This window comes from Poecilia reticulata, chromosome 22 (genome assembly GCF_904066995.2).
Source record: "Poecilia reticulata chromosome 22, P_reticulata-male-v2, whole genome shotgun sequence".
NCBI classification, from domain to species: domain Eukaryota; kingdom Metazoa; phylum Chordata; class Actinopteri; order Cyprinodontiformes; family Poeciliidae; genus Poecilia; species Poecilia reticulata.
The window spans coordinates 20,548,186-20,575,041 of record NC_088851.1 but is presented as its reverse complement, the minus strand read 5'-3'; the positions used below and the strand labels follow the sequence as shown (position 1 = coordinate 20,575,041).

At 39.0% G+C, this 26,856-nt stretch overlaps 1 protein-coding gene across 10 annotated transcripts in view; it reads left to right on the top strand.

Moving 5' to 3' along the window:
• Window positions 1-26,856, top strand: part of nrxn3a (neurexin 3a) — a 119,963-nt gene that overhangs the window by 8,731 nt on the left and 84,376 nt on the right. For 8 of the 10 annotated variants that reach the window (XR_014085882.1, XR_532656.3, XR_532655.3 and 5 more), the window contains exons 2-5: window positions 4,489-5,572; window positions 15,197-15,217; window positions 16,265-16,291; window positions 17,321-17,332. Coding sequence is in view for 6 of the 10 variants with exons in the window: in XM_017302422.2 (XP_017157911.1) it covers window positions 4,888-5,572; window positions 15,197-15,217; window positions 16,265-16,291; window positions 17,321-17,332 (745 nt within the window). In the remaining 4 variants the exon portion in view is untranslated. The remainder of the gene's footprint in view (window positions 1-4,488; window positions 5,573-15,196; window positions 15,218-16,264; window positions 16,292-17,320; window positions 17,333-26,856) is intronic. The other 2 variants (XR_014085883.1, XM_081603376.1) reach the window with 1 other exon arrangement.

Below are 26,856 nucleotides of genomic sequence, written 5' to 3'. Positions count from 1 at the left end.
TCAGCAGAACTGCACGGTGAAAAGATTTTTTTTAAGCATGATTCCTCAGAGCTGGCTGATTTGGAGAATAGACTAATTACTGCAGTTGTTTGAGGCCCTTCTGGTTCTGCTCAGCCTTATGCAGAGCTCCTTAAATATTATAAAAGAGGTCTGCAGATTGGTTTGTTTCTCTTGTGATTTCCTGCATCCAGAACTCAAGAATCCTTGTGCAGTCAGTACTCTCAGTTGTTATCTAATGCTCTGTATTGTTGTTCCCAGCTGCAGCATCCTGGTTTTGTTCCCATGTTGGACTCATTTTATTTCTAGCTTCCCGCTTGTAAAGTTAAACATTTCTATCATATCAGAAAGTCTCTGTGCTGCTTTCAAACCATCAATGTGAGTTAATCAGTCTTATGAAAGTCTAATCGTCTGAGACCATATTCTGGTGGGAACCCGTTCAGGAGGGAAACTAACACATCCTCATTCTCCAGGGCCATCCTGGAGCTGGTTTGGACTTTTCCCCTCCTCCTCTAGCGTCATATTTTAAATGTATTTATGCTCCACCGAGTCTGAATCAGACTATTGAAATAGCTTGTAGTTTCAACTGGTTCTGAACGAGCCTGCTAAATTTCCATCAGATGTGTCGTAGCAGAACAGCAGCTCTCAGGCAGCAGACTTGCTGTGGTTCCTCAGGTTAGAAGTCCATCCAGAGAGTTCTTGGTCTGCCACAAGGTCTCCTCCTGCTGGGATGTGACTGAATAAGCTCCAAAGATAGATTTCATGGAGGAGTCGCTTCAGATGCTTGAACCACAACATTAATTAGTAGCAGCTCCACTCCAAGCTTCTTATCTTATATTTAAGGCAGAGCATGGCCGCCCTAATGAGGAAGCTCTTTTAGTTGCTTGAATCCAGGATCTTCATCTGTCATGATCCATATCTCATGATCACATATGAAGGTCAGATCACAGTTGTTCACATTTAGGCTCATTTGTGTCTTCACCTTGACAGACCAGAGACAGACAGACATTTTATAAAAAAATAACCAAGCAGGATGGAGTTTTATTGATCGTGTCATTTGATGGATCAGAAGCAAAATGTGTCATTTTTCTTTCTCCAATCCTTTTGCTTGAAATATAACCACTAACATTCAAGTTTGAAGAAAGCATACATCTGTAACACTGTGCTCGGATACCAAACGTCATCCTTAGGTTTTGCGACACCCCATTTTCCACTGTGACTCTTTTGTCATGTCTTCAAGTCTCAGCTCTGAAATGCTGAAACAGGAAACCGAGCTGTCTCCTCTGCTGAGCAGGTTTCTGAGACAGAATGTCAGCTGGTTGTCCCTCGTGTGTTTACTTCCCTATAAATAAGATCCTGTGAAGAGTCAGGACTAACCCGGTTAGTGGTTATTATCAGCATCAGCTTAATCTGCAGTTTCTTCTCAGTTTTTAGCGCTTCCGTTTTTTTTCTGGGCCGGCATGGCTTTCCCTGTTCATCTAAAGGACTCCTGAGTGGTTTGACAAAAAAGTAGGTTTCAGCTGCTTTTTTAAATGGTTGAGTCGATTAAAAAGCAAAGTGTTAACCTAGCAGATCAAAACCTAGAGAAAAATAAAGTTTAGATCAGCTTACATATGGACAGCTTTAGACATTGCGAGTGCCTTTTTTTATTAACTCATTATGAGAATATGTTGTCGTCTTGCAATAATTAGATAAAGCTGAATGGAAAACAAAATGCATATTTAAAATATTAGCCATCTGTTGAGCTCAAAATAAAGCATTTTTCCCTAGACAACATTATCCCTTTCTAGCAAAATCTTGACTTTATCTTTTGGGATAAAAAGGGTAACTTTGATGTCACCCTGAGACAACCAAATAAAAATATTGTCTGACAAAAAGCCTGGCTATATGAAAATATTACCAACTGGCTGTACAGAGAGGACACATCAATTGAATTTTAGAAATCCTACATACGCTGTGCACATAGGTTATAAAACATAACATCTTAGATGCAGAAGATGCTTGTATCACATATGCCAACATTTCCCAAACATAAATCTTTGTTCTTTGTCTCATTGCAATATTTTTAAGAGAAAAAAAAAAAAGACAAAACAAAAATGTAATCTTAATAATTCAAAGATTTTGGTCTGAAATGTCAAACAGCCAAGATGGGTTCTACTTCATCGGTATCTTTAGGCCAATATAAAAAATGTAAAACATTAGCTTATAATGAGATGTGCAGGAAAATTAAAATACCAATCATAATCGGCCGATTTCCGTGAAAAAGCGAAATCGGTGGTCGCCGATCACTCTCTCTTGTTGTCGATCACCAAAATCGATCACATTTAACTCACTTCGCAACGTGCGTGTGCAGCTCATCTCCTCTTTCCTTCACACTGTGCAAGCGCGCTGCAACAAATACTGTCGTTTGGAACTATATCGCTCTGAGCGTGAATGGGTTACGTTTGCGTTTTGCCGCGGAAAATTACCTCGGGGGAGAAGCACTACAAAATGCATCAACATATCAAGTCAAGCACTTGACGAAGTTTGGTTAAATCGAGGCTCAATGCAGGAACAAAAGGACACCTGGAGCGGCCAGATAGGTAAAGCAGCGCTCAACTAGCAATACTCACCCGGATTAGCATCCCGGTCAGAAAACTAAACAAATAACCCGAAAAAGAATTCAAGTATTTCGAGCTGACGGTGTAATGCGCTGGTTCTGCTCTCGCTCTTGGACCGCCGCTACGCTCTCACACCGAACGGCTGCTTAAAGCTGCAGCATGTAGCTAAAAAAATAAAATAAAATATGTATATTGTGTCTAAATTATGTGGATTTATTGCCAGATATTTTTTTCATTTTGCCATATAACATAGTATCATTTATACCAAAGCGAAAAATTAACAGGCGTTCCAGGCGACGGGAGTAATCGGTGATCGGGAGAGATCGGCCTCATGGATCATCGGTATTATCGGCAGCAAAAAAAAAAAAAAAAAAAACTGATTGGAGCATCTCTACTTATATTATGATTTGCATGAGTCAGGTTTTACAAAAATAAAAATACATAGTAACATTTCAGAAAATTTTAAAGAAATTTATCTGAAAATTGTTTTACCTTAATCATCTCTAGCACTTATACTGAAACATGTAAAGCAGCATTTATACCGTTCGGCTTCAGAATGCAGTTGTGTTTTTCCTGCAAATCCTATTATTCAGCTGGATTCAGCAGAAAGCTTTCTCTGCAGTCTGGTCATCAGATAAAGGCAGTCTGCCTGGCTGAGTCATAATCATTCTGTGCCATGAGAATAATGAGACTAATTTACCCAGCAGATGACCGATAACTCCAAACAACCTCTGGAGGAGGAAGAATGCGGCTCTTTCACAGGCACGAGTGATGACATCAAATCAACATTTTTCACTAGATGAGTAAAGCATCAAACTCCCTTTTTATGTTTGTTGCAGCAGGTTTAAAAGCTTTTCCCCTGCTCCTCTGCTCTACTTCTTTATGCAAAATGAGGTTGTTGGTTTTGAAATGAGTGCTGGCTTCAACTTGACATGGAAACAGAGGTTTAACAGTAGTAATCTGTTTGGTCATGAAATAAATGCCTGGTAGATTAATGTAATTTGTTGAGGAGTGAGAAAATTTGGAGCTCCATAGCTTCATAGCAAGACTTTACAGTAGGCGCACCATTCAGTTGAAAGAAGTCATAAAATATTGGGGATTACCTGAGTAAGCTGGTATTTTGATGGACTCTTGTTTTTTACATAGTTGCATTTTCAATTTTGTTCATACTGTATTCAACTGTGTGTATTTCAACAATTCTTGCAAAGCTGGAACTGAAGAGGTCTCTTTAGTTTGAGTTTCTTATAATGACTGCATATAGGTATTTTCAGAGAAATGCAAGTGTAACTATTTTTGTGTGATTTTTATGGTTTTTCTCAATGAGAAATGCAGAATTGCACCTTTTGTGTCACTGTCACGATCAGTTGGAGGAGTTGAGTTATTGTAGGATGGTGTTACGAGATGGGACTGGACACTGTCGTAGTGAAGAAAGAGCTGAACCAGATCTTTCTTTCACTAACCTAGAAACTGGTGTAGTGACTATTTATGCATATCCCTTCTGGCCTGGGAACAACTCTGGATTTCCCAACTGAAGCTGAAGAGTGTCACTATCTGTGCTATGCAATATCTGGATTTCCCTCCTCGACCTGCTGCCTCCTGCAATCTTTGATATTGGACGATGGATTTAAATCTTGCTTTTAGAGATTCTGAAAGGCTTTCCAAGATTGGGAAGATTGTGGGAAGAAATTGCTCGTGTGTTAAATGAAAAAAGCTGAAATAAGACTTTCAACTTTTTGAGTTGTCTGACCTGTTTCAGGAAGAGGCCATGCAGAAATCTTTATAAATAGAAGCCTTAGGGAGATTTCTTCAGGATAAATGTTGAATATATTAATGACATGAAATGTTGATGATGCTTTGCTGATCTTCCACTGTTCTTTTTTTCTCCTAACAGTGATGAAACCGTGGATCCACTCATACCTCCACTTCACATCTAAAAACATGGAGGAAATTCCACTTTTCCTGAGAACCAGAGAAGAATATTGGATCGGACCTTACACCAGAAATAATGCTCTGAAGATTAAAAAAGCATAAAAATCAGAAAAGGATTCCTCTGCATGATCACTGCCTTGCAGCGTCTGGACAATTTCTTACTCTTAAGACTGTTAACGCCAACGACTGTTATCCTTCTATCCCCTTGTTCCCTTTAAAAGCATATTTTTTATAAGAAATATCTATATGAATATATCTCAACACATATTGTGGATAAACGTGGATTCCAGAAATTCAGCTAGAAGATTTCCATCCCTTTGACTCTCTGTTGGACATTTTCTTGGATTAACTCTTTGCAGCTATGGATCTTGTAGGCTTTTCTATCAGACTGCAGTTATTCCTCAGCTCCTGTTTGGGATTGGAATTTTTAGGTACTCCAGGCCAGTGGGCACGCTACCTCCGCTGGGACGCCAGCACCCGCGGTGACCTCAGCTTTCAGTTCAAGACAGAGGCCTCAGAGTCACTGCTGCTGTACTTCGATGATGGGGGATACTGTGACTTTCTGCAGCTGGGGGTGGTGGAGGGTCGACTGCAGCTGCGCTTCAGCATTGACTGCGCTGAGACCACGGTTGTTTCCGACAGGCGGGTGGACGACGGCAGCTGGCACGCCGCCACGCTGAGCAGGTATAACCTGCGCACGGTACTGGTGCTGGACGGCCAGGCCAAAGCCGACGAGGTGAAACCTCAGCGTCAGTTCATGAAAATAGTCAGCGACTTGTTCCTGGGTGGAGTACCTCAGGATATCCGCAACGGTGCACTTACACTGCCTACGGTGCGAACCATGCAACCCTTCAGGGGAACAATTACAGACCTCAAGTTTGGCAGCTCACAGCCTCTGTTCCTGGGAAGCCTTAAGGTGCCCCTGGAGTCAGAAGGTTGGTGCACTGTCAACCCGTGTGAGAACGGTGGAACGTGCATGGTGATAGACGGAGAACCGGTCTGCGACTGCTCCCAGACGAAATACAAGGGCCGCTTCTGCAATGAAGGTAAGAAAAGACTCCAGTTTTTTCTCTTTTTTTTGCTGTATCATCTCAAAGCTCCAGTGGTGAAACACGCTCCCCTTCGATTCATTTTTGCCAAATAATTAATCAGACCTTACAACTGCTTTTAGTAAACATAATAAGCTATAAATAATTAGAAAACCTTTGTGTGTGTGTGTTTTTTTTAATAAAACATCTTAACTTTTATTGTAAGTTATTGATTTTACCCTCAGGTTTGTCAATGTTTCTTGGAATGCTATAACAGAGGCCTTTTTTCTCAAAACCTTTGCAACAGAACTCAGTGGATTTAAATGGTGTTGTAAGAATAAACTGGTAAAACAGTAAAATTATGAAAGTGGCATTGAGTCTGCAGTTCTCATAAATAATGAATTTGCACTGTTCTGGTGGGGACAACCCAAGGTGAAAAAAGTAAGGTAAATAATGATAATATGTTGCTTCCTGTTCTGAAGAACCAATGAGACCTATTTTAATTATAGCTTTATATAAAAGTTCCTTGTATCAGTTCAAGTGATTAGGCTTGTTGGCACACAAGTCTTTAAAGTTAACATTTTTTTCAATCACTAGGTTTTTTTTTTCTCTCTGTGTAGCCTGTTTCTGCTCTTCCACCCAGTATCATTGTATCAGCTGTGCTGTAAAATCAGAAAGCTAATCAAAGCACAGTTAGCCAGGGAGGCCCAGGTTAATGGCATCGGTCCTGCAGGCAGTGATAAGGGCGCCTCTGGAGAGAATGAAACCTCCTGAGCCGTTTTTCTTCACCCAATCACGAGATGGCAGGTGTTTTTATATCACATCCCTTTGTGCAGAGATTTCTGCGTGTTTCACTTGCTCTGCACTGCAGCTGGCAAGCTAAAATTGATTTCTATTAAAAGCAAAGCCTTTTACTCATTTCCCCTCCCCGCTGGCCAAATACCAGAGACTTTCATCTGCCTTACTTTGAAACTTCCTGTCGCTGGATGAGTCGGGTGCTGAGAATATTCAGTAAAATTGCAATCAGGCACCACATTAAACAGATTCAGGCACCTTTTCTTAATCCGCTGTAAAAATAAAACTCTATCCATGGACTTAATTATTCACAATCAATACACATTCTTCAAGTTTCCAAATCAGTGGCTTCCAGCTGTTGAGGAGACGCAATAATCTAAAGCCTTATAAGATAATCAATAGTACTTAGATGGGAAAGTTTTTCCATAATTAGTTCAGATCAGATGTGATTTGTTTGAATACATTTGTTCTACTGTTTTTTTCCTTCCTTGTTTCTCATTGAGAAGTCTTTCTCTTAATGTAAATAAGACATTTAAACTCATTTGGGTGGTTTCCAAATCCTCAGATTCTAGACATATTACTAGCAAATCTGGAATTCAAAAATTAATATATTTTTTGAATCCGTCTTATTGGGGTTTTTCCTGTTACATTTGTCAGCTGATTACATGTATAGCAATTTATTGGCCCTGTGAGGAAAAGTGTTTGTCAAATATTCTTAATTTGATGTATTTTAATGTGTGTAACATAAAGAGAGGCATATTTTTTTACATTGATCAACACTAAGTTGACAGAAGCCTCAAGCAAAAGAAATCACACCCATTTTTTGATATTAGTGTATCAAAATCTCAGAAAAATATATCTTGCCTTCCTAGCTTTAAAATTGATTTGAACGGAACCACATACCCACAAAAACACACATACTCACATGTGTGAGGCAAAAATGTAAATATTAGTGAGAAATTAAAATACACCCTTTGCTCCATCCGATGGCTTTGTGAAGGTCTCATCACAACATTTCCGTCATGTTTAGGTCTGTACTTTGCCAAGGCCATGGCAACATTGGGATATCTATTCCAGCCGATCCATTTTGGATGATTGTTTGATGACTTAATTTGAGCCAAGCTTTGCTGGCTGGACAGATCTCACCTGATTTGACTTTGGAATACTTTGGTCTATAGAGGAGTTTGTGCTTTGCTCTTTGACTTCCTGGCTCCTGTGGTTGCAAACACGCCCAAGTCATGAGGCATTTGTGCTGTTTGGTTTTCTCCATATATGTTGCTGTGCTTTAAGGCCAGACGTCTCTAATTTGGTATCTGTTCAAAGGGCATTATTCCAGAAGCCATGTGCTTCATTTAGATGCAATGTTGTAAGCTGTGCTGCCACATGCTTTTTAGAGATTATAGGCTTTCTCTTATAAACTGTCAAAAAAAGCCATACCCATTCATTCCTTAATTGTTCTGTAATAAACTCTAACATTTAGCGTGGCAACAGGGCCTATGGAGTCTGAGTTCGAGTTCATGGAGTTTATCTGTGCATAGACACTGGGGTGTCGTTACTGTAAGGTCAAATTTGTTACTGGATGCTGTTGGGTTGTTTTGCATTTATAGGAATCTTTAAATTATAGAATTATGAAATTAAACCATCATTAAGGATGGCTGAATTAACTTTATGCTCCAGAACAGCAAGCTGCCACAATTGATGGTTTTACTGTATATATTACTATTGAAAATACAGCATTTTGATTGTCTTGTTTTTCTCAAATATCCCGAAAGATGTGCTATTTTTTTAATACAATGTACATCTTCTTATATTTTCTTATTTTACTTTTAAGAATATACCTTAATAATTGTTTGATAATGTACATTTTTTTCTGACTCAATGACTGGAAATCTCAGAACTTCAGAAAACAACAAAAGAACAAGAACACGACAAAATAGCCTGTTTATTATATGAATCTGAACATTTAAATGCATAACCTTCATAGCCTCGTGTGGAACAGCATCTGGTTTCACCTGACATTTGATAAGCGTAGTATGACGGCTCATTATGGCAGAGTAAAAGGGCTCCTTGACTCTGAAATGCAGTGGGAGGGCAGTGCATGCAAATGCAAGAAGTGTGATTCAAATCTTCAGGTGCTTCTGGAAAACATGAATATTCAGCTGTTGGTTTCCAGAGCTGACCAAATGTTGTTAATGAAAATTTAACTGAATAAAAAAATAAGTTTTTGTTTTTGTTATTTCCCTTTAGCTACATGGCACTTCCATTTTCACCTAGGATTGTCTTTTATTTTCTTTTTCCCTACAGAATACAATACTCCGCACATCTTTGACTGTAGGATCTTCCCTCCTACGTCTATTGCTCCACATCTTTTCTCTCAGTACTTTGTCCCTCTAAACAACTACCTTCTTTCCACTGCCTTGGAACATGATGCATGACTCAGCACCGCTTCAGAGTGGCTGCACCATTGACCCTCGTACAATAATGGCCTGCTTTTCCCTACCTTGATTTACAGTCTCCATGTTGGAACCTGTTCCTGCTCCAGATTTATGTCTGGCTCTCCCTCGTTCCGTCGTCTGACTGCCTGGCTGCCTCCTGTGAGGTGGTGATAGGTGACAGGAAGCAGGGAACCTAAGCAGCCCTGAGAGAATTTAGATTAGTTATTGTTAAGGGATAAATAACAGCTTAAATGAGGCTGACTGAGTTAGATTGGTGGGGTGCCTGTTGTTGGGGTAATGTGGGATAACTGATTGTCAGCAAAACACAGTTTTACAAATGTTAAAAATACATGTTCCTACCTGAGACATGATAAATGCCCAGAGACTGAAGATTATGTGGAATGAGGGATTTTTTTCAGGTAGTTTCCAGTAAAAGTTTGTTATAGCATGTGGCAAAGCAGCAAATCAGTCTCTGAAATGTCGAAGATATCAATCCTGCTATACCATTTCAGAGAGCTGGCTGAATGTTCAGGCCTCAGTTCAAATTTTTTGGAAAGAAGTAACAAATCTGGGAATGGTGTCTACCACCATTTCTCTATTTGGATACCTCAGGATGTTTGGAGGTACCCCAGATAACAATTTTGATTGTGACATCCAAATTGATACTTTTAAAGCAGGGGAAATGGTCACAGCCCTGTGTTGGCGACAACCTGTGATATAGTAGGCAGTGTGAAAGTGGTCTTTTATAACTAGTCGTTATAAAATCGGTCCTGAAGTAAGTACTGACTTACTTCAGGACCTAGGTAAATGAACTTACTTCAGGAAGGGTTCATTTACCTAGGCATTTCACAGAGCATTAGTCAAGAGATTTAAAGATTCTAGCAACTTAAATGAAAAACTTCTATTTTGTTACTGCCTTTCCTTTTTGACTGCATTCCAGCTTGTAGTTGGTGATGGTTTTACTCATTTCCATGGCCAAGCAAGTACAAAGCAGCTGAGAACACCACAAAAGTGTGATGACCTTGCAGCTGGCATCCATTCATAACACAAATTCCACTCGGGGCAACTATAGAAATGGCAAAGACTGCCGCTCGAATTAGTCTACAGTGGAGATTTATAGTGGGTGTTTAATTTTCTGAAAAAGGAGGAAGTGAGTGGAGTAGTTTGGAGATGTAACAAACTGATACATTATGCAAAATGCTAACATTCTGGCAGCTTTCATTTCGACGAAATGTAGACATAATGTTTTACCCTTTTCTGGCCAGCATTGTTAATCTGATGCCCACAATCATCAACCCTCCTATTGCCCATCACATCTTTCACCAGAATATGTTACAGAAAGATGCTTTCATTGTGCAGGTCTCACTTTTCTCCACATAATCAATCTCTGCTCACAACTTTTTTAGACCAAAATAGTCATTGCAGTTTATTACTACTCATAAAGCAGATGGAAGACGAGACAAAATACCCTCGAGATAATCCCTCCTTGGTTTTGCACAGTGGTTCTACGTCTGATTTTCAGTATAACGGATGCAAGCAAGAGAAGTCTATTCACACTTTTAAGATTTTACTTTTACAAAATTGTATATGCCCTTCATAGAGTATTTGTCTTTTTTATGCCTGTGTTTGTACACACATACAGCAAGTAGTCTGAAGGTCTTATGAAAAAACTAAGAATTTAAAGAATGGACTCTTTGAGTAAACTGTCATTGTTTAATGTCTCCATATAAACTTGCAGCAGTTTCAATAATGAAGATATGCAGAGATGTTTCCCATTCATCTTTGTAGCTGTTGAAAAGTATATAAATCCAAATTTTTCTGTTAAGAATTTGCGTTACGGGTGTTAGATTATTCTGCCATTTTCTATACTGGTCCTGGAATGAGTGATTGTTTAAAATCAAAATAGGTCTGACATAGATACAAGGACAACCTCAAGTTATTGAGTCTGATCTATCTGAAAATAGCAAGAAAGCTTTGCTGAACTAAAAGAAATTCAGTAAACGTTTTACAAACTTAAGTTAACATATTAAGACAAGTTAATAGTTTTCTGTCAAAATAAACAAGACAGAGGCTAAATATAGTATGTATTTGAACAAAACTGTAATAAAAAAAATATTAGTTAATAATAAAAGTTCATTATTTTCACTTTTGTGCAATACCAGAACCTGCATCAATATGCCCACACCGTATGACAATACTTTTAAGATCAACTCTGATGATTGGGGTTGATTTGAGTAGAAGACTACCTCTTTTAGTTCAGATACTTTTACCTTGCTAATGGACGGTTTTACATTAAAAATATAAATTTCTCGTGTGCTATAAGGCGTAGGTAGTAAAATGTTGAGTTCAGGGAAATCAAAGTCATAGAAAAAGAATACTGTACACAGGCCAGAGTTGGCAGGGTTAGCAGAAAGCACTGCAGGATGATGAGAAGCAGTAGACCACAACAAATGAAGCCCTGTTGTCACACCAGACCGATCATGGATGACCTGGGCAGATTTAGAAGACTGGAGGTCTGTCTGATGTGATGATGGGGGTACTGACTCATTTTTATACAACAGATGATATAAGTCAGCACAAACATGGTGGGCAGTGTAAGTCATGTCACTTCAAAAGACCTCTGCATCTAGGTGGCGCATGAGTATTTATAAGAATATTACTGTTTGAAATAACTACATGAAGTTTAGGTAAGAAATATTTAACTAGTGTGATGGTAACAAGGAAATGGCCCATCAGATTAATCTGCTTTAAAGGTCTAATTTTTAGGAGAATTTTGTCACTACTAAATTGCTACTTTAGATTGTTGGTTGAAAGATTGAGACCAAAATATAAAGTTGAAAGATATTTAGTTTCTATAACTGCCTTTGGTCTTAATTGCAAGTTTACCTTAGTAATTCCTCTCTGTGTTTCACATGTGTGTTTCCAGGCATGAGCTGCTGCTCACATTTAAATTTAGACAAATTTTCCTCAATAACATTTTTAAAATGGTAAATGGCCTGTAGTCGTATAGCGCTTCCTCATATTCAGAGGGCCCCCAAGCTCTTCTCACTATATTCAGTCATTCACCCATTTGTGAACACATTCACATGCTAATGGTGACAAGCTACTGGACAGTTGACGTAGCTGCCCAGTTACAGTCTGACCGAGGTGAGGCTGCTATGGACCGGGACCACGGGGCCCTCTGACCACCACCAGCAGGCAAAGAGCATGAAGTGTCTTGCGGGCAGAAATGGATGGAGTGGGGATTGAAACAGAAACCCACTGACTGCCATTGACAGCTCAGACTGACACGTCCCATGTGTGCTAGTCTGGCACATTAGCTAAAGCAGGGGTAGTTAATGTGCGGCTCTAAATTTGCATGCGACTTCTCTGTTTCTCATGTGTGGCTCATGGTGACTTGACTGGTCTGTTAAGGTTCTCATTTTTAACAGTAGTTTGTGGAGAATTTTATTTTGAAAAATAATCAACTTCTCTCCAGCAACGACGCTTTACACACGTCTGCAGTTCAATTATATATTTTGCAGTTACTCTAATTGAGCGACTAGCGTAGCTAAACAGAATATTCTGTCGCCTCATGACACAAGCCAGACAATATGAGATATCAATACGACTGCCATTATCTTTTCCTGTTTTTAGCAGCTGTTAGCGATTACCTTTGTAGTTTATGCTTGGAGTAGCTATTTCTTTTGGAGTGTTGTTGTTGGTGACCAGGAAAACCTGGAGAGTTTGCGGTATGTTGAATTAATTGTTTTGCAAAACAACAAGAACTGCACTAGGTGAAGTAATGTAAGTGTGGGCGGTCCAAACAAATATCTTCCAAATTTGATAGGGAGATGCTCCCTTCATATTTAATTATTACACAAGCCACACATGGTTTGCAGCTGTGCCATACTCTTTTCAAGTGATGGATTGAACAGAGTTCTCTGATACAGTCAAAACTTGCATTGCTGTTTCATCATACAAAGCTGCTTCAAACTTACTTCTCCAGAACTTTCTCCATGAACCGTCTGCTCTCTTCCTTGGTCTTCACAATGCTGTTAGGGCACTGATTGTCTTTAACAAACCCCCTGATAAAGAGTGGTGTTCACAGTATGTCTTCTTTAAATCGGCGTTAATCGACCGTACACCACTCTGATCAGCAAAATGTTTCTGTGGCCAGTTAAACACAATAACGGGTATCAGATTGCTGACTGTTTAAGCTGAAGGTGAAACACTTACAGTGTTCACCGTCTCAACTGTCCTCTGAAACTGTCCAGTTTCACACCCATTGACACCAGATGGCTTCAGCAGGCCTTCCTTGCTGTTCCTCCAGCTGTCCATATGTTCATATCAACATGAAACATGGCTGCTGGTGAAATCAGAGATCCTGAAGCCTCGGGACGGTGATGAGCATTCACAGTAATTGGTATATTTATCTGCAGATGTCATTGTTAATAATCCGGCAGTGGTGAAATACCTCTTGAATAATTATGCTTCCCCAGTTTCTGAATTCCATCATGAATCATCCTTTAGGTAATCCACTCTGAGCTCTAATCCCCACATATCCTCACCTCACCTTTTGGGTGTAGAGGTAAAAGAGAATCAAGCACATTCACTTGGATTATATGTCCATTGATGAATAAATAAGTTTGTCTAAGACGCGGCGAGATGATCTGCGTGAAATTAATCAGGAGGCATTTCTCAGTGTGCAGCTGGAGGCACGAGTTAGAAATACCTGCGACTATTTGACTGCTCTCCGGGCTCTTACCTTCATTAAATATTTATGGCGTCACTATCTTTATCTCACTTGCTGTCTCACCAAAATCTGATGCTACAAAGCGGCACAATGCAGGGGGAGGAAATTGTCGGAGGAAGTAGGTCAAGATGGAGAAGAAAATGACAGGGCAGCAAAGAGAGGGGACTGAATCCAGCTGTTCATCACAGAGACACAATCCGCCCGAGTGCTGGGTCGTAGCGAAAGACCCTGCTATAGAGAAAATGACAAGATTTGCATTACATAAATTTAAATCTCGGATTGCCAGAAAAATCATGAGATAAGAAGAGCAAGTGTTAAAAAGCTTAAATTTTATTTTACATGTACCATTTTCCAAACTTTTAATCTCTTGTGGTGTAATCTGTGCATCCTCTCTAACACACACTCGTGATTTGTGACTGTTCAGTTGACTGTCATTCTGTTGTCTCTCCTTCATTTGGCAGCGTAGAGTAACAGCATGGAGTTTTTTCATCAATCTCAGCAAGGACCTCAAGCCAGAATGAAGTTTTATGCAATTTTCTCAGATTGTCTTCTGAAAATTTGGGTAGTGTCCACAGTTGGTCCATAATTTTAATGCTGATTTTAAAGATAAGCATCACTCAGTAAAGCTTGATAGTGTGGTCAGTAAATGTTGTCTTGGTGTAAATCAGGACCTTTTGTTTTTACCTGAAACTCAAAGCATTGCATGCCTGGGGTTCATTCAGTACAAAGACGTAAAATGTGAGATGAGCTGAAATGTTTTCAGGTTTTTCACTTGAGCAAAGAGAAAATGTCCAAAAAGCAATCCCAATATTATTCTGTTTATTATCTTGGCTATTTCTGAAACATTTGTGTGTGGTGTTCAATAAATGTAAATCTCAAACAGAGATATGTTTATAAAATAAAAATAACAAAAATAGTAGGTTTTCCATCACAAATGTCTTTTCCCCAAAGTGACTGGACCTCGTCCATGTTGGAGCTGCTCAGTTGAAACTGAATTAATATCTAATGCATACCAAATCAACCACCATCTGCTTGTGTTCACATATTAACACCATAACATGCCCAATTAGCTCATGCTCTGAACATTTAATGCATCTCAAGTCGATTACTGTTCATTTTATTCTGCAGCTACGTTGCTTCTCAGGAGCTCAATAAAATAGAAACTCTTCTGTAGCCAAAGCAAAACTCAATTTTGTGATCAAAATTGTCCACACAGTGTGATTTAAAGCTATCTTTGGGCTTAAATAACAATTAATCATGCACCCAAAGTTCAATGTTTGATATAAAACATTTAATGTTGATATCTTCTTGGGTTCAAAAACAGAAAATTCAAAAACAGAAAATTCAACAGCATCTGAACTGTGCATGGCTTTTTATCAAACCTTTTGCTGGGAACATTTCCTTTATAATGAATGCATAATTTCTTTAGTTGAGTAATCTGGCAGCAGTGGGTCATTTTCTTTTTCTTCTATCCAAATGTCATAAATCAAATGTTGCTTCTTTCTCTCCGGTTGAGAAGCTGGACTGTGTAGCAGATGCAAATGATTGTGCAAACTGCCATCCATTTGCATTGACTGTAAAGTGTTTTAAAAGTTGCATGACATTCATCATGCAAGTGCAAAGTGTGTTTCTAATGCTGGTTTCTTTGCTTCTTCTCTCTGTCTCCTTTCATTGCAGGGGTCAGGAAGACCATACCAGGTGAGTTGAAATGGGACCTGAAACGAACAATCAGAAAGAATATTTAAACACAGATATTTGGCTTAAGGGTTCATAGCTACATCACAGTCTTAAAAGGGGAAATGTGACTGCAGAGATATTTAGTTTTCATGAGAAGTCAGTTCATTCCTTTGGAATTTAAAAAAAAATCTAGTTTTTAAATGTTTTTGTCATTAAAAGATACATCATCAAACAGCAACTTCTGGCCCAAAATAGACATCATTTTCTTTTAAATCCCTTACGTTTTAAAGCTTTTTGTAAAATTATTTTCTAAAAATGTTCCAAAGCCTTTCCTGGAAAATAAAAATAAATAAATTGAAGACCAGTCCCAGTTCTGTTGTTCAGTGCTACCACGTTATTACTGTGGAAAAATGCTGCTTCTTTATTCTGTAGTTTTTAAACCCAAAATTATGTTTGTGTGCAGTTGCAATCAAAGTTTTCCATCCATCCATGATCTTGAATGCCATGGTAATCTGTGGCTTTTTATGATTTGAGACATTATTTTCCAGGGTTTAAAACAATGTAAAGCCGCAACAAATCTGAAGAACCAAGAACAAAAGCAGAATGGTACTAATGACTCTAGAAGGCTTTGCCATTGTCACTGTAGTTTCAAACTAAGAAACATACCTTTCACCCTGAAGACAAACAAGTACAGGTCTAGATAATAATCTTCATCTATATTTTAGAAACAGCTGTAGCTGTATGATGATATATTAGTTATTTTCTATCTCAAAGACAATAACAATGTTCAAAACTTGTTTTTGCTCCCAAAACTAAAACCCTACAGATATATGAGGTACCAGTTGGTTTACCAGGTCAGTTCTGGTTCTGATTTCCCAGTTGAAGTATTCTTTAAAAGTGTGAATTTTTCCCAGGAAGCCTCCTGCTCAGACACAGGAAGCTTTGGAAAGTGATTGTGTTCGGACGTCATGCTTTCCCTTCTGAAAGCATGTTTCGTCCCAATACCGCAGAGTATTGAATCAGAGTGTTCTCTGTCTCTCTTTCATTTCCTTTTCTCTTCCTCTGAAGGCCTCGCACACATGATGGCAGAACAAGGTACGCCTTCTTTACTTCTTCTCCATAAAATATTCTTTGTGTTTAATTCTGGTGTGGAACTGCATGTTTTGGTGAGGTGAGTGCTGTCTATGAAAGTGCATCCTTCTGTACGAAGAGACAATAAGTGCAGAAGGTGAGTCACAAATCTGAGATCCTTCAGGCAGAACATGACTTTATTCGTAAATCGTAGGCATCTGACGACAAGTGGGGAAAATTCTCCCTGCAGCAAGATCCATTTGAAAAATCTGTAAAAATGCTCACAAATAGTGAGCATTTTTACAGTTAAGTTATTTCTAATATGATATGAAAATATCATATTAGAAATGATATGAAAATATTATATTAGAAATAACTTATAGGTTCCAGACTAGCTAACCTTTAATCTAGCTCAGTGCTCCTCATGGTAAACCAATAGACCCGTTTGCTCTACAGCTGTGAATGCTTTGTTGGGCCCCTGGTCTCTTACGGCTTGACCAAGCCAAACGGAGAGGTTGAGGTCTGCCTACAGGGTATATGTCAAGTTCAAAAGTAGCAAAGAAAGCCTTGGGTTGCTGACTAAAAGGAAGATCCCAAAAAGTGTTAGTTTCATTATATCACTGAGGGACATTTAGAAACTCCCACTGAAGTGTCATTTTAATTCCAGCTTGTAATAAAACAAAATATTAGAACATTTTTTATTGTTTTTTTGTCTTTTATTTATTATTATTATTATTATTTTTTAAAGTTGACAAAAGATGGACGGTAAATGTCATTTAAACGTAATTGCAGAACAGAGTGCCTGCATGTGTTGATTCTGTGCTGTCCAAGTTGTACAGAACTATATTTTTCAAATGCTTTCATTCAAGCTGTAATAGCTTGTTCCAGGATTCCTTATTGCCTGCTGTGTTTGCATGTTTTAAATGTTTGAGAGATGCTCTGCTCACTGATTAACCCTCATGAACTTACACTCCGTCCTCTTCTTCCTCCCTGCCTTGCCCGTCTCGGCTGTGGACTCTGTTCCTCCTCCTGCTGCTGCTGCTGCTCTTCTAGCTAAAAGCAAAGGTACAGCCTTTTCAAAATCTTTCCTTTTCCACCAGTATGAAAAGCGGCGATTGCTCTGTGAGTGTTTGAGTGGAACGTGTTAGATGTTTTAATGTGTTTACTTGTCTGTGTTCTGTAATGCTTTCTCACTGAGGGTGCTTGTATTAAGTGAGTAATTAAGCCAGCAGCAAATGAAAGGGGGAGAAAAGAGACTTGCTTTGTGTGTTCTGTGTGTGTTTGAGTGTGTTTCATGATTTGTTAAAAGGCTTTAAGTGTGTGCAGGAAGGCCGCACAGCAGATCGGTTTTCAGAAAAACCCTCTCCAGCTTTGCTTTCTGCAAACCAAAGTGTCCACTCAGCAGCTGTGTCCTGCAGGATGTGTGAGATGCTCATGGTTTGTTTCTATCAGAAACTTGTCTGACAGAATATCTTGCTTACTTGAGGCATTTCTATGACTGGATATGCATTTCTATGTTTTTATGACATCATGTAAACAGGAGCGATAAAAACTACAAAAGAGAAGTTAGTAGTTAATTAGTAATTTTCCAGGAAATATTTGGAGGTTTTAGACTTTTATTCCCATTATAGTGTGCATTTAAGGCTTGGAGCCTTAGAAATGGAATTGCCCCCCGTCTCAATCTGCAGATAAACCTGCTTTTATTCACATTTCACTTCAGTAAATACATAGTGGTCTGCAGTGATGCTTTTGTGTGATTACATGCATTCAGGAAATGTCACTAAAAACATTGGAATTGTTAAAATACATGCAAACTATTATGTTCTAAAGGAGGTTAGATAAAATATTTTATAATGCACAGGAGAGTGAGTAGGAAAAAGCTGGCAGCAGTGCTTCACGGTAAAGATTAGTTGGTTTTAACTTTAGAGTTAAACCCTTTGAACCAAGGACATTAAAGACTTCCATAAGAGGAAATCTTTGTTTGGGTTAATTAGGTAAAAACTGAAGCTAGCTCTGTAGAAATGGCAAGCTATCCAAGTCTACAACTTTTTTTTTTTTTGAAAATCTTAATTGATGTCCAGACATTCTTTGAAAATTTATAGAAAATAAAAAAAATGCTCAATTTGTCAAAAAATCTGAATGTCTGAAGATGAAAAATGGAATTTTAAGATATAACTGAATCCAAATTGGATAATGGCTTGAAGAATTGTTAGATGATTGGCTTGTCATTATGTTTCCATGCCTTATCTGGTGATATTAAAGATGCAATCCTTTGTCTTTTTTGCATGAAAATCATTGTATTGGATAATGTGGAAAATGCAGACTTTGTTTTAGAAAGGACAAAGGCTGGTGACTTGTGTTTGTAACGCATTTAGACCTCTTTCCTGTCGGCGCGTGATTAGTTGTGCACCCAAAATGGCTTCCCCCGTACATAAGCCCGGTGCTCGCTTCTGAAGATTTCTGCTCCCAGAGATTTCCACTCCCCTCCCTCACCTCCGCTCTTATATGTCCTTGTTGCTGTCTAATCCCTCAGCGAGATGGTTGCCATTATTAGGTATTGCACACACGCAGGATCCCTGTTGTCGCCTGTTCGGCACACGGGAGGCTCCATTCTAGCTCTGTTTGCATGGCATCGTACTAGTGGCAGAGGAAAAATGAGATAAGAAACAGCCTCTGCTTCAGAAGGGTCATAATTTACTGTTATGAGCTCAAACTAAGTTCTCTATATTAACTTTTAGATTTCTCTTTGATTCTTTTTTTGTTTTTTGAAATGTTCATTTCCCCTTATCTGGCAGTGTCTCTCATCCCCTGCTGCGTCTTCTCTATTTTCCCTCCTCATTCCCGCCTTAACTAGCTCATCCTTTCTTTGCCTCTCTTTCACCTGCAGCAGTTTCTTTAATCAGTTACAGTTTTGTCTCTTCTCAGTTTGATTAGCTCCGTTCTCAGTTGAGTCTCGCCGTCTTATCGCCTCCCTCTGGTTTAAGCACACCATCTGCATGAGTGTTCATGGGAATCTAACAGAAACACAGTGATGTGAAGATGATTTAGTAGCTAGATCTTTGCAATTTTTCTTGAAATGTGTACAGCATGTTTATCATCAAACTAGGGACAGCTTGAAAAAGCATCATAACCATATTAAAATTGTGAATTCAGTGCCTTACCTCACCTCTAAAATAAAATAGATTTATCTTCCAACTAGAAGAGTCCAAGGTGATTTGCTTTTGTTGCAGTTAGTGGTGATCTGCAGATTAATAATGCATTTCTGTCATTTAATGGCTGAGAATACCCAAATACTAACAGACAAACTTAATAGGTTTTCAGAAATTGATCCAGGAAGGGCACTGTGACACTCACCGTGAAAATGCTTGAATAAGGATTGACTAAATCTGGTCCTTTGCCTGAAAAAGGATCTGAGAAATATGGAAGGATGACAAACTATTAAAGTAAAAAGGATCATGTGTTTAAAACAGCAATTAAGACAGTTATCTCCCAGTAGCAGAATTCAGTGAACCCGTTTATTAAAGAGATCATGACTGGGTGGCTTACTGGGGTCCAAGAATACTTGGACAGTTGGGATCTATGCGCTTGACTGAGTGCTGATAAATGAGCCAGACTGGGGTCACCCAGCACCGATGTTGAAGAGGGGGAAGGTGGACAGGTTTACTGGGCAGAACCGAAGCGACATACTAAAATCTGCAACTGGACAGTGGTTTAAGATCCGACCTCTGAATGGTTGGAATAATTTCCAAACATAAAGTTAATTTTTCTATAAATTCTAACTTCTTTATTGTGTCACCAAGTATTCTGCTGTTGGTGCCAAATAACAATGGATGTCTGTATGGAAGAAGCCATATTTATGGAAATGTTTGAATTAAATATGGAAGACCTCTAGAAACTGAAAGACAGTCACACATGGTCATGTGACTTTGACCCGTCTTGGCGAGCTGCTCCGTGACACCACACTGCGCAGAGTGTTTGCTGGCACAGCCGGTTTGCCAAGAAACAGCAGTGAGAACAAGAACAACAGACTCAGACAAAATGGAGAACACTACGCTATGACACCAGAATAGAAAAAAAAACAAAAAACACTCAATAGTACTACAACCACTACTACCTTGAAAACCGACATATTGAGTCTTGAAGCCACTCAATTTCCCGTGACACAAAAATTTAATAAATTATGGCAAAATTGTGTTTTGATCTGATCAGCAATAAGTAGAAATTTTAAATACCATTGATCATTGGGGAAACATTAAGATCCTAGGTTGGTTAGATTTTTATACATTATATGGAACATATTTTTAGGAAGAACATGGGAATGTATGTCTTGCAATGCATACATCATTGTTTTAGTTACTTAGAGAGTGTTCGCTCACACAATTTTATAAAAAAAACTCTGTTGATGGTTTTATAGGGTCTTTGTTGATGTTTTTATTATATCAGTGGCTGTTTGCGGTGGCAGTGAATAGTCATAGTGGGGCTGTAAGCACCGAAGGTTAAATGACATGTAGAAGAATCCAGCTGCGGTTCTCAGGCTCCACCACTCCCAATTCTTTCTTTGGCTCATTCTCTTATATTCTAACCCTAAACCTGCTAACCTCAACACCTACCCACTGAAACGTCTTAAAAATTAGGCTGATCTTTCAATGAAATAAAATCTGCTCAATTCTGTGTAATAAAAGCCTTCTAATTAATGTATCAACATTTGCCCTCATATTTGTAGCATGTGTGGGTGTTGTGTCTACATGTGTGCAAAGTGAGCAGGTAGGAGTGTGCAGCAAAAGATCATCAAGTAGTATGCTAATCAGCTAATCAGGCTTGATTGCACCATAGAGGGGTGTGTTCGTGGTAACCTTGAGGAGGCTGACAATCGGGAGATGATGAGTGCTGGGAATTGTCTCAAACACACTCAGATGTCAACATGGCAGGACTGACAACTCACTAGTATTAGTGCATAAAGTCAAATTATGCTTTTAGACTTCACCTCGGGCAGATTCCACTCTGAATGATTGAACATAGACCAAACTTGGATACAGGTGGAGTGCTTTTGATTAATCTGGCAACTGTGGCTCAGTGGTTGCCTTGCAATTGGAAGGTGGATTCTTTAAAGTCCGTTTGTGATCACATGGAACCTCTTTTTGTTTTTTGTGCAACACTAATTCAGTCTAAACTAACCACTAACGTCACAATATTTAACTGAAAGTTACTTCAACTGCATTATAAATGATTAAACTGCAGTCGTGCGTAAGCATCTGTGCTGGAAAGAAGTCAAACGGATGTGGAATTTGCTAATTCTCAAAATAGATGATTTTGAGAAACAGAGATAGTCTTGTGAGAAGCGCGTTAGCCGCTCCTGCCCTAACCAATGTGTCTCCCCATGTTACAAATGCTCCTGACTCCCCCTGAGATTAACAACAGCATAAGCACATTCTGTTGTAAAGCGTTGAAATGCCAGCGGACGGACTTGATGCAGCAGCCGATCGATGCAGCAATCCTCCAGCCGTTTGGAAGTCACAACCTGCTACACTCTGAACGTTTTTATTTGAGTTCTGTTTTGGTATGTGGTGATTACACCCAGTTTGAGCTGCATATGATTGCAGAGTTGCCCAGGTGGACTTGGGTGAGTGACGGAGCAAAATGTGAGCTCTCCACAGGCCCATTTTTATTCACAATGAATCAGTTCAAGACTGATTCATTGCTGTTTTTGTGGATAGACAAGAAATGGATTTGTGTATTCTGAAATATTTCAATTTGTCTAAATTTCAAGTGTATATGGCCTGTTGTACTCCTTTGCTTGAAACAAAGCCACCACGGTCCCAGACTTGGAAAAACACATTGTGCTCACTATTTCTGTCCACACAAATAGTTTCTTCCACTGAAATAAAAACACAGATCCAGTCTGGCGAGGGCGTGTTCTGTTTCTGCACGTCTATTTTTGTAAAGTTGTTGTGTATACCCTTTGTGGTACATCCCAAATAAGAGCAGCAGTACGGTGGCGTCTGGAGGCATATTTGTTATTCACAAATAATCCTCATTCAATATCAGAGTGTTTATGGTAAAATGTTACAGAAACAACAAGATTTAAAATCTTGGTTTAGTGGAACTCATTTCTGGCCATAGCACTACAGTGGAGCACTAAGTCCTTGACTCTTGCTTTTCTCTTCTTTGTGCCTTAGCCTTTTCCAGTTGCTGGTTATTACAAACACTCCAGTGCTCTGCAGCGTTGCTCTGCTGGCCCACAAGGTTGTGATTGTAACCTATTTGGTCAAAGATGTCAACCCCAATAGTCAAATTGCCCTGGAGCAAACATATTTCAGCAGCAGAGCGCTCCCTAGACAACGTTTCAGGCGGGGGGTGGGGCGTTGGTAGCAATCTTAAGGGAAAAAAAAACATGGCGGTGATCTGAAAAACGATTAAATCCAGATTCCGAGCGACAACATAGCTCACCCCCCTGAGGGGATTGACACGGGCAGCAGCCTAGGAGGGAGAGAAAGATGGAGGAGGAGGAAGAGGAGGAGAGATTATGAGGGAGTGTGCTGGTTATCTTAATTAAATGGAAGTGCATTTCATCCTCCTCCTATTGATTTGTGCCAGGGGCTGTGTGTACATTGTGCATGTTTCAAAGGCTCCGTCTGATCCGTGGTGCTGAATTTACTGATGTGACGACTGAAGACGACAAACTGCTCCCAGTTTTGTTGTACTAAATAATAAAGCTGAGATCTCACAAACTGCTTATGGCTGCTATATAATTTAATGAAGTCACAAATGCGAAACAAAAGAAAAATACGCTCGAGTGTTTGGAAAGGTGTCTGCTTTCCTGATTGCATGAATGCATCTATTTTACTGTGCCGATCCCAGCCGGGCTGCACACAAACCCAAAGCATTATTCTTTTTCTCCCTTTCCGCCCCTTCTGCCCTGCTTCCATTTATTTTGATTCCTGAAAGTTAATGCTAACAGTTCTGTCAAGCGACTGTGCTTCAGGCAACACTGCTTAAATACATCTTTTGCTATTTTAGTGACCTGCTTTCTGGCATGGGTTCTTTTTTCCCCATTACTGGGAATGACATTTCATTTAGACCACATCATTCATCTTTTCCAAGTCAACATTCTGCTTCTCATTTTTATTTTCATGTTTGATATATCTCTTGTATTCACTTGACTTGTTTTACTGTTTTCTTTTGGCCATGTTTCATTCCTGCTTTTTACTCTGGTTTACCTTCTTTGGTCCACTTTGAGAAAAAAAAATAAAGCGTCCTTCATTTTTTGTAATATATTTTAGGTAATATACAACTTTATTTAGTATTTTGCATCATGACAATAAAGAGTTTTGCAGGAGCATTGTTCAAAACATCACTGTACACCAACAATTTTTGTGTGAGTGGGATACTTTAACCAAAGAATCCCTGGAACCTGAGCAAGTGAGAAAGTTGATTAACTTCTCCCACTATTTTAAGAGTGGTGGTGGAAAATTATTTATTTTTTATTTTTTGTCATATTTTTTCATGGTTTGTGTTAGTTAATCTCCCCTAACTCACTTTGCCCCCTCGTTTAATAACTGAATTAGGCATCCATGTTCAGTGGTATGGTGCTGATCTGTTTGGGTTTCAAGATAATTACCATTTGAACAATGTTTCTTCTGATTTCCTTTTTCTCACTTTACAAATCGCCTTGTAAATCTTCACCACAGGAACACATTTTTGAGCAAGAGACTCAAGAGGAGCCCATGTTTTATGTTTGTTATATAACCTTGGTCTGCATTCTTGACCTGTATTCGCACTTGAAAGATGGTTATGTTTTGATATTTTGATTTTGACTTTGGAAATGGAAATTCATTTTGCAGCTCATGACCTCATGACCTCATGACCTTGAAACCTGTAACTGTGAAATGTATGACATGATGTTTGAACTTTAAAGTCATGGTGAATTGCCGGTATGGTTGATGAAACATGCCAAGACATGTTTTTATCTGTATATCTGTGTAAAGACAAATACTGGAATGTGGTTTTAATTTTAGAGAACATAAGGAATGAAGCACAATGAATCCTGATTCAACCGGTCAATGATGGACCAGCAGATGAAGCTTCTATCTTTTGCTTTACATTGATGCAACTTTGCAATCCTAGATTGTGCTTTTCATATAGAAGAGGCTTTGTCCTTCAGCCATTCCAAGCCAGACATGTATTTAGTGTTGCCATGGAGATGAACATTTAACATGCAGGCTGAGACCAGTTTATTCTGATGAGTTTTAGGTAGTTTGATATTTCTCTGAACAGATACTTTGTGATTTTTCTTTACAACATTTGCAGCAAACATGTTTTCCACTTGAGAATTATGTCTTTATATATTAAACGTCATGAAATATAGATTTATATCCTAACATTTGCCAGATTGAGATTTGGCAACTGTTCCTTCTCAAAGATGTTTGCAGGTGTATTTCCTTATTGGCATTATATTAACACACACCTGCTTGCTCCAGAGCACTCCTGCTTTGACAGAGATACAAATCCTGATTATTCCCCAGATATCATCACTGTTAATGATGCCAACCTGAATTAGACCTCTGAATGAGGCCTAAATAAATAGACGGGATGTTAGACGAGCTTCACAGGAGACAGCTTTACCGGTCTCAAACTTTTTTCTTTAAACCAAACTCACTCAAATCACCTTTTAGCAATGTATGCTAACAACCTGCAGCATCTGTCACAGCTGCACTTTTATATCGCTGTAAAGCGTGCTGCCTTTGTCCTTTGATTGCTTATTTTATTTATATATTCATGTTTTTCTAATGGATTGAGTCTTTCAGATTGTCAAAAGACTTTTGGATTATGCCAAATGGTTCTTACACTTTTATGTAGTTACATAAAAGACCTGTAATGAATGTGAAGCTGAAGTGAATTTGAACAGATCTTTTTGAGGATTTTAAGGTTGCTTTTTTAATCTTTTTTGGGTGGCTTGATGAAAAAGCGGTGAAGAATGATGTAACAGTCATTTGTAGAACGCTAATTTGAACTTTCTGTGATTATCGCTGCTACTACATTTTCTTGAATAGAAATCACTAAATGAGCCTGGTGTGAAAAGGGAACATTTTTTTCCCCGCTTGCTCTGTGGCTCCTGTTCAGTGCAATGTGAGTCGATGGCATGGCACCAAAAGTTAGCTTTGCATACATTTTCTTCTTTGCTCTGTGTTTGACAGTCAGAATGGGCCTGCCTTATCTTCTTCAGCTTTTGCTTTGTTCCACATGGCTGAGCTCCCAATGAGCTGTGGTGATCGTTCGATTGCCTTTAGCCGACCATAACTGCCGCAGTCCTAAAGTTGTGACAGAGAAATGGTGGACATTTTGAGGAGAGAAATGATCTATTGTTGCCATGTAACTCTGACTGGCTGCTATCAGAAGCATTCGACCCCAGAGAGGAATTATCTCAGATGAAGAAAAAACTCCAGTGTTTCAGCGCTGAAGGTGACCTGAACGTTCCGGCTCGGCAAATTAAAGCGTCGGTGCTATCAGATGCTGAGGAAAGCTAAGCGGATATAAACACCACATCCACGCAGAAGAGGTAAATGCCTATCACTGATTGATCTCCCTCTCAGATCCATTTTATGTAATTCCCGTCAGCATAATTCAGTCTACTAAACATTCCCCTCAGCCTTTAAAATTAATGCAAAGTCCCACAGAGAGAGTCGACTGCAAAACATTTGTGCTGTTATGAGGAAATAAGATATACCTGAGGGCTGTGTGCTGGGCCCACTAAGCTTTTAACATTTATATCCCGATAAGAGAAGTCCATTATGTTTCATGCTGAATGCTCATCAGCTGGCTTTGATGCCACAAAAGCTGTGAAGGCTTATTTTTCCAGAGGCTAACACAAAGTCGCTTCAGATCACAGTTTGTTGCAAAGTTATGCAAATTCCCCTCTAAAATAGACAGCATTTTCTGTGATTTATTCAAACCGTTCAATGGTAAATTCACAAGATGGCTGTCAAAAGTCCAAATATAATAAAAATAATGAAAAAAAGTCTTTTGTCACAGAATATTTTTACCGTACACTTTACCTTTCACAATTTCTGGTAAACCCTCCTTGAATAGTTAAAATCTGTGAGTACTTGAGACTTCTTATGACCCCTCACTGGCTATTTTTATACTTCAGCCATCAAATGTAGTGTAATTTTTATCCCCAGTGAAAATCATCTTGGCTCTACTGCAGAAGCTAACATTGACAGTCTTTTTTTTATTTCTGCTCTGGTGAGTACAGACAATCAGCATCACGGAAAATAAATGCAACTCATGAGTTGGTTGCTTTGCGAATGCCAGCCAATAGCCTGCCAAGTAGCATAGCGGCTATTTATTTCCGCTTCCAAAGTTATATACAAATAACTTCAGCTACGTGACAGAAAAATGTGCAAATACGTGAATTATTATTATTATAATTATACTGAGCCACAAAAAGGCAGGGATCCATTGCATTCTAATAAAATGAACAAGCTACTCACCTTGTTTCCAAGGTATAGCTCAGTTATCCAACAGAGGAAGCTAATTTCAATCACGTGTATTTGGAATCTTATTCTTTCAGGCTTGATCATACTTGTTAG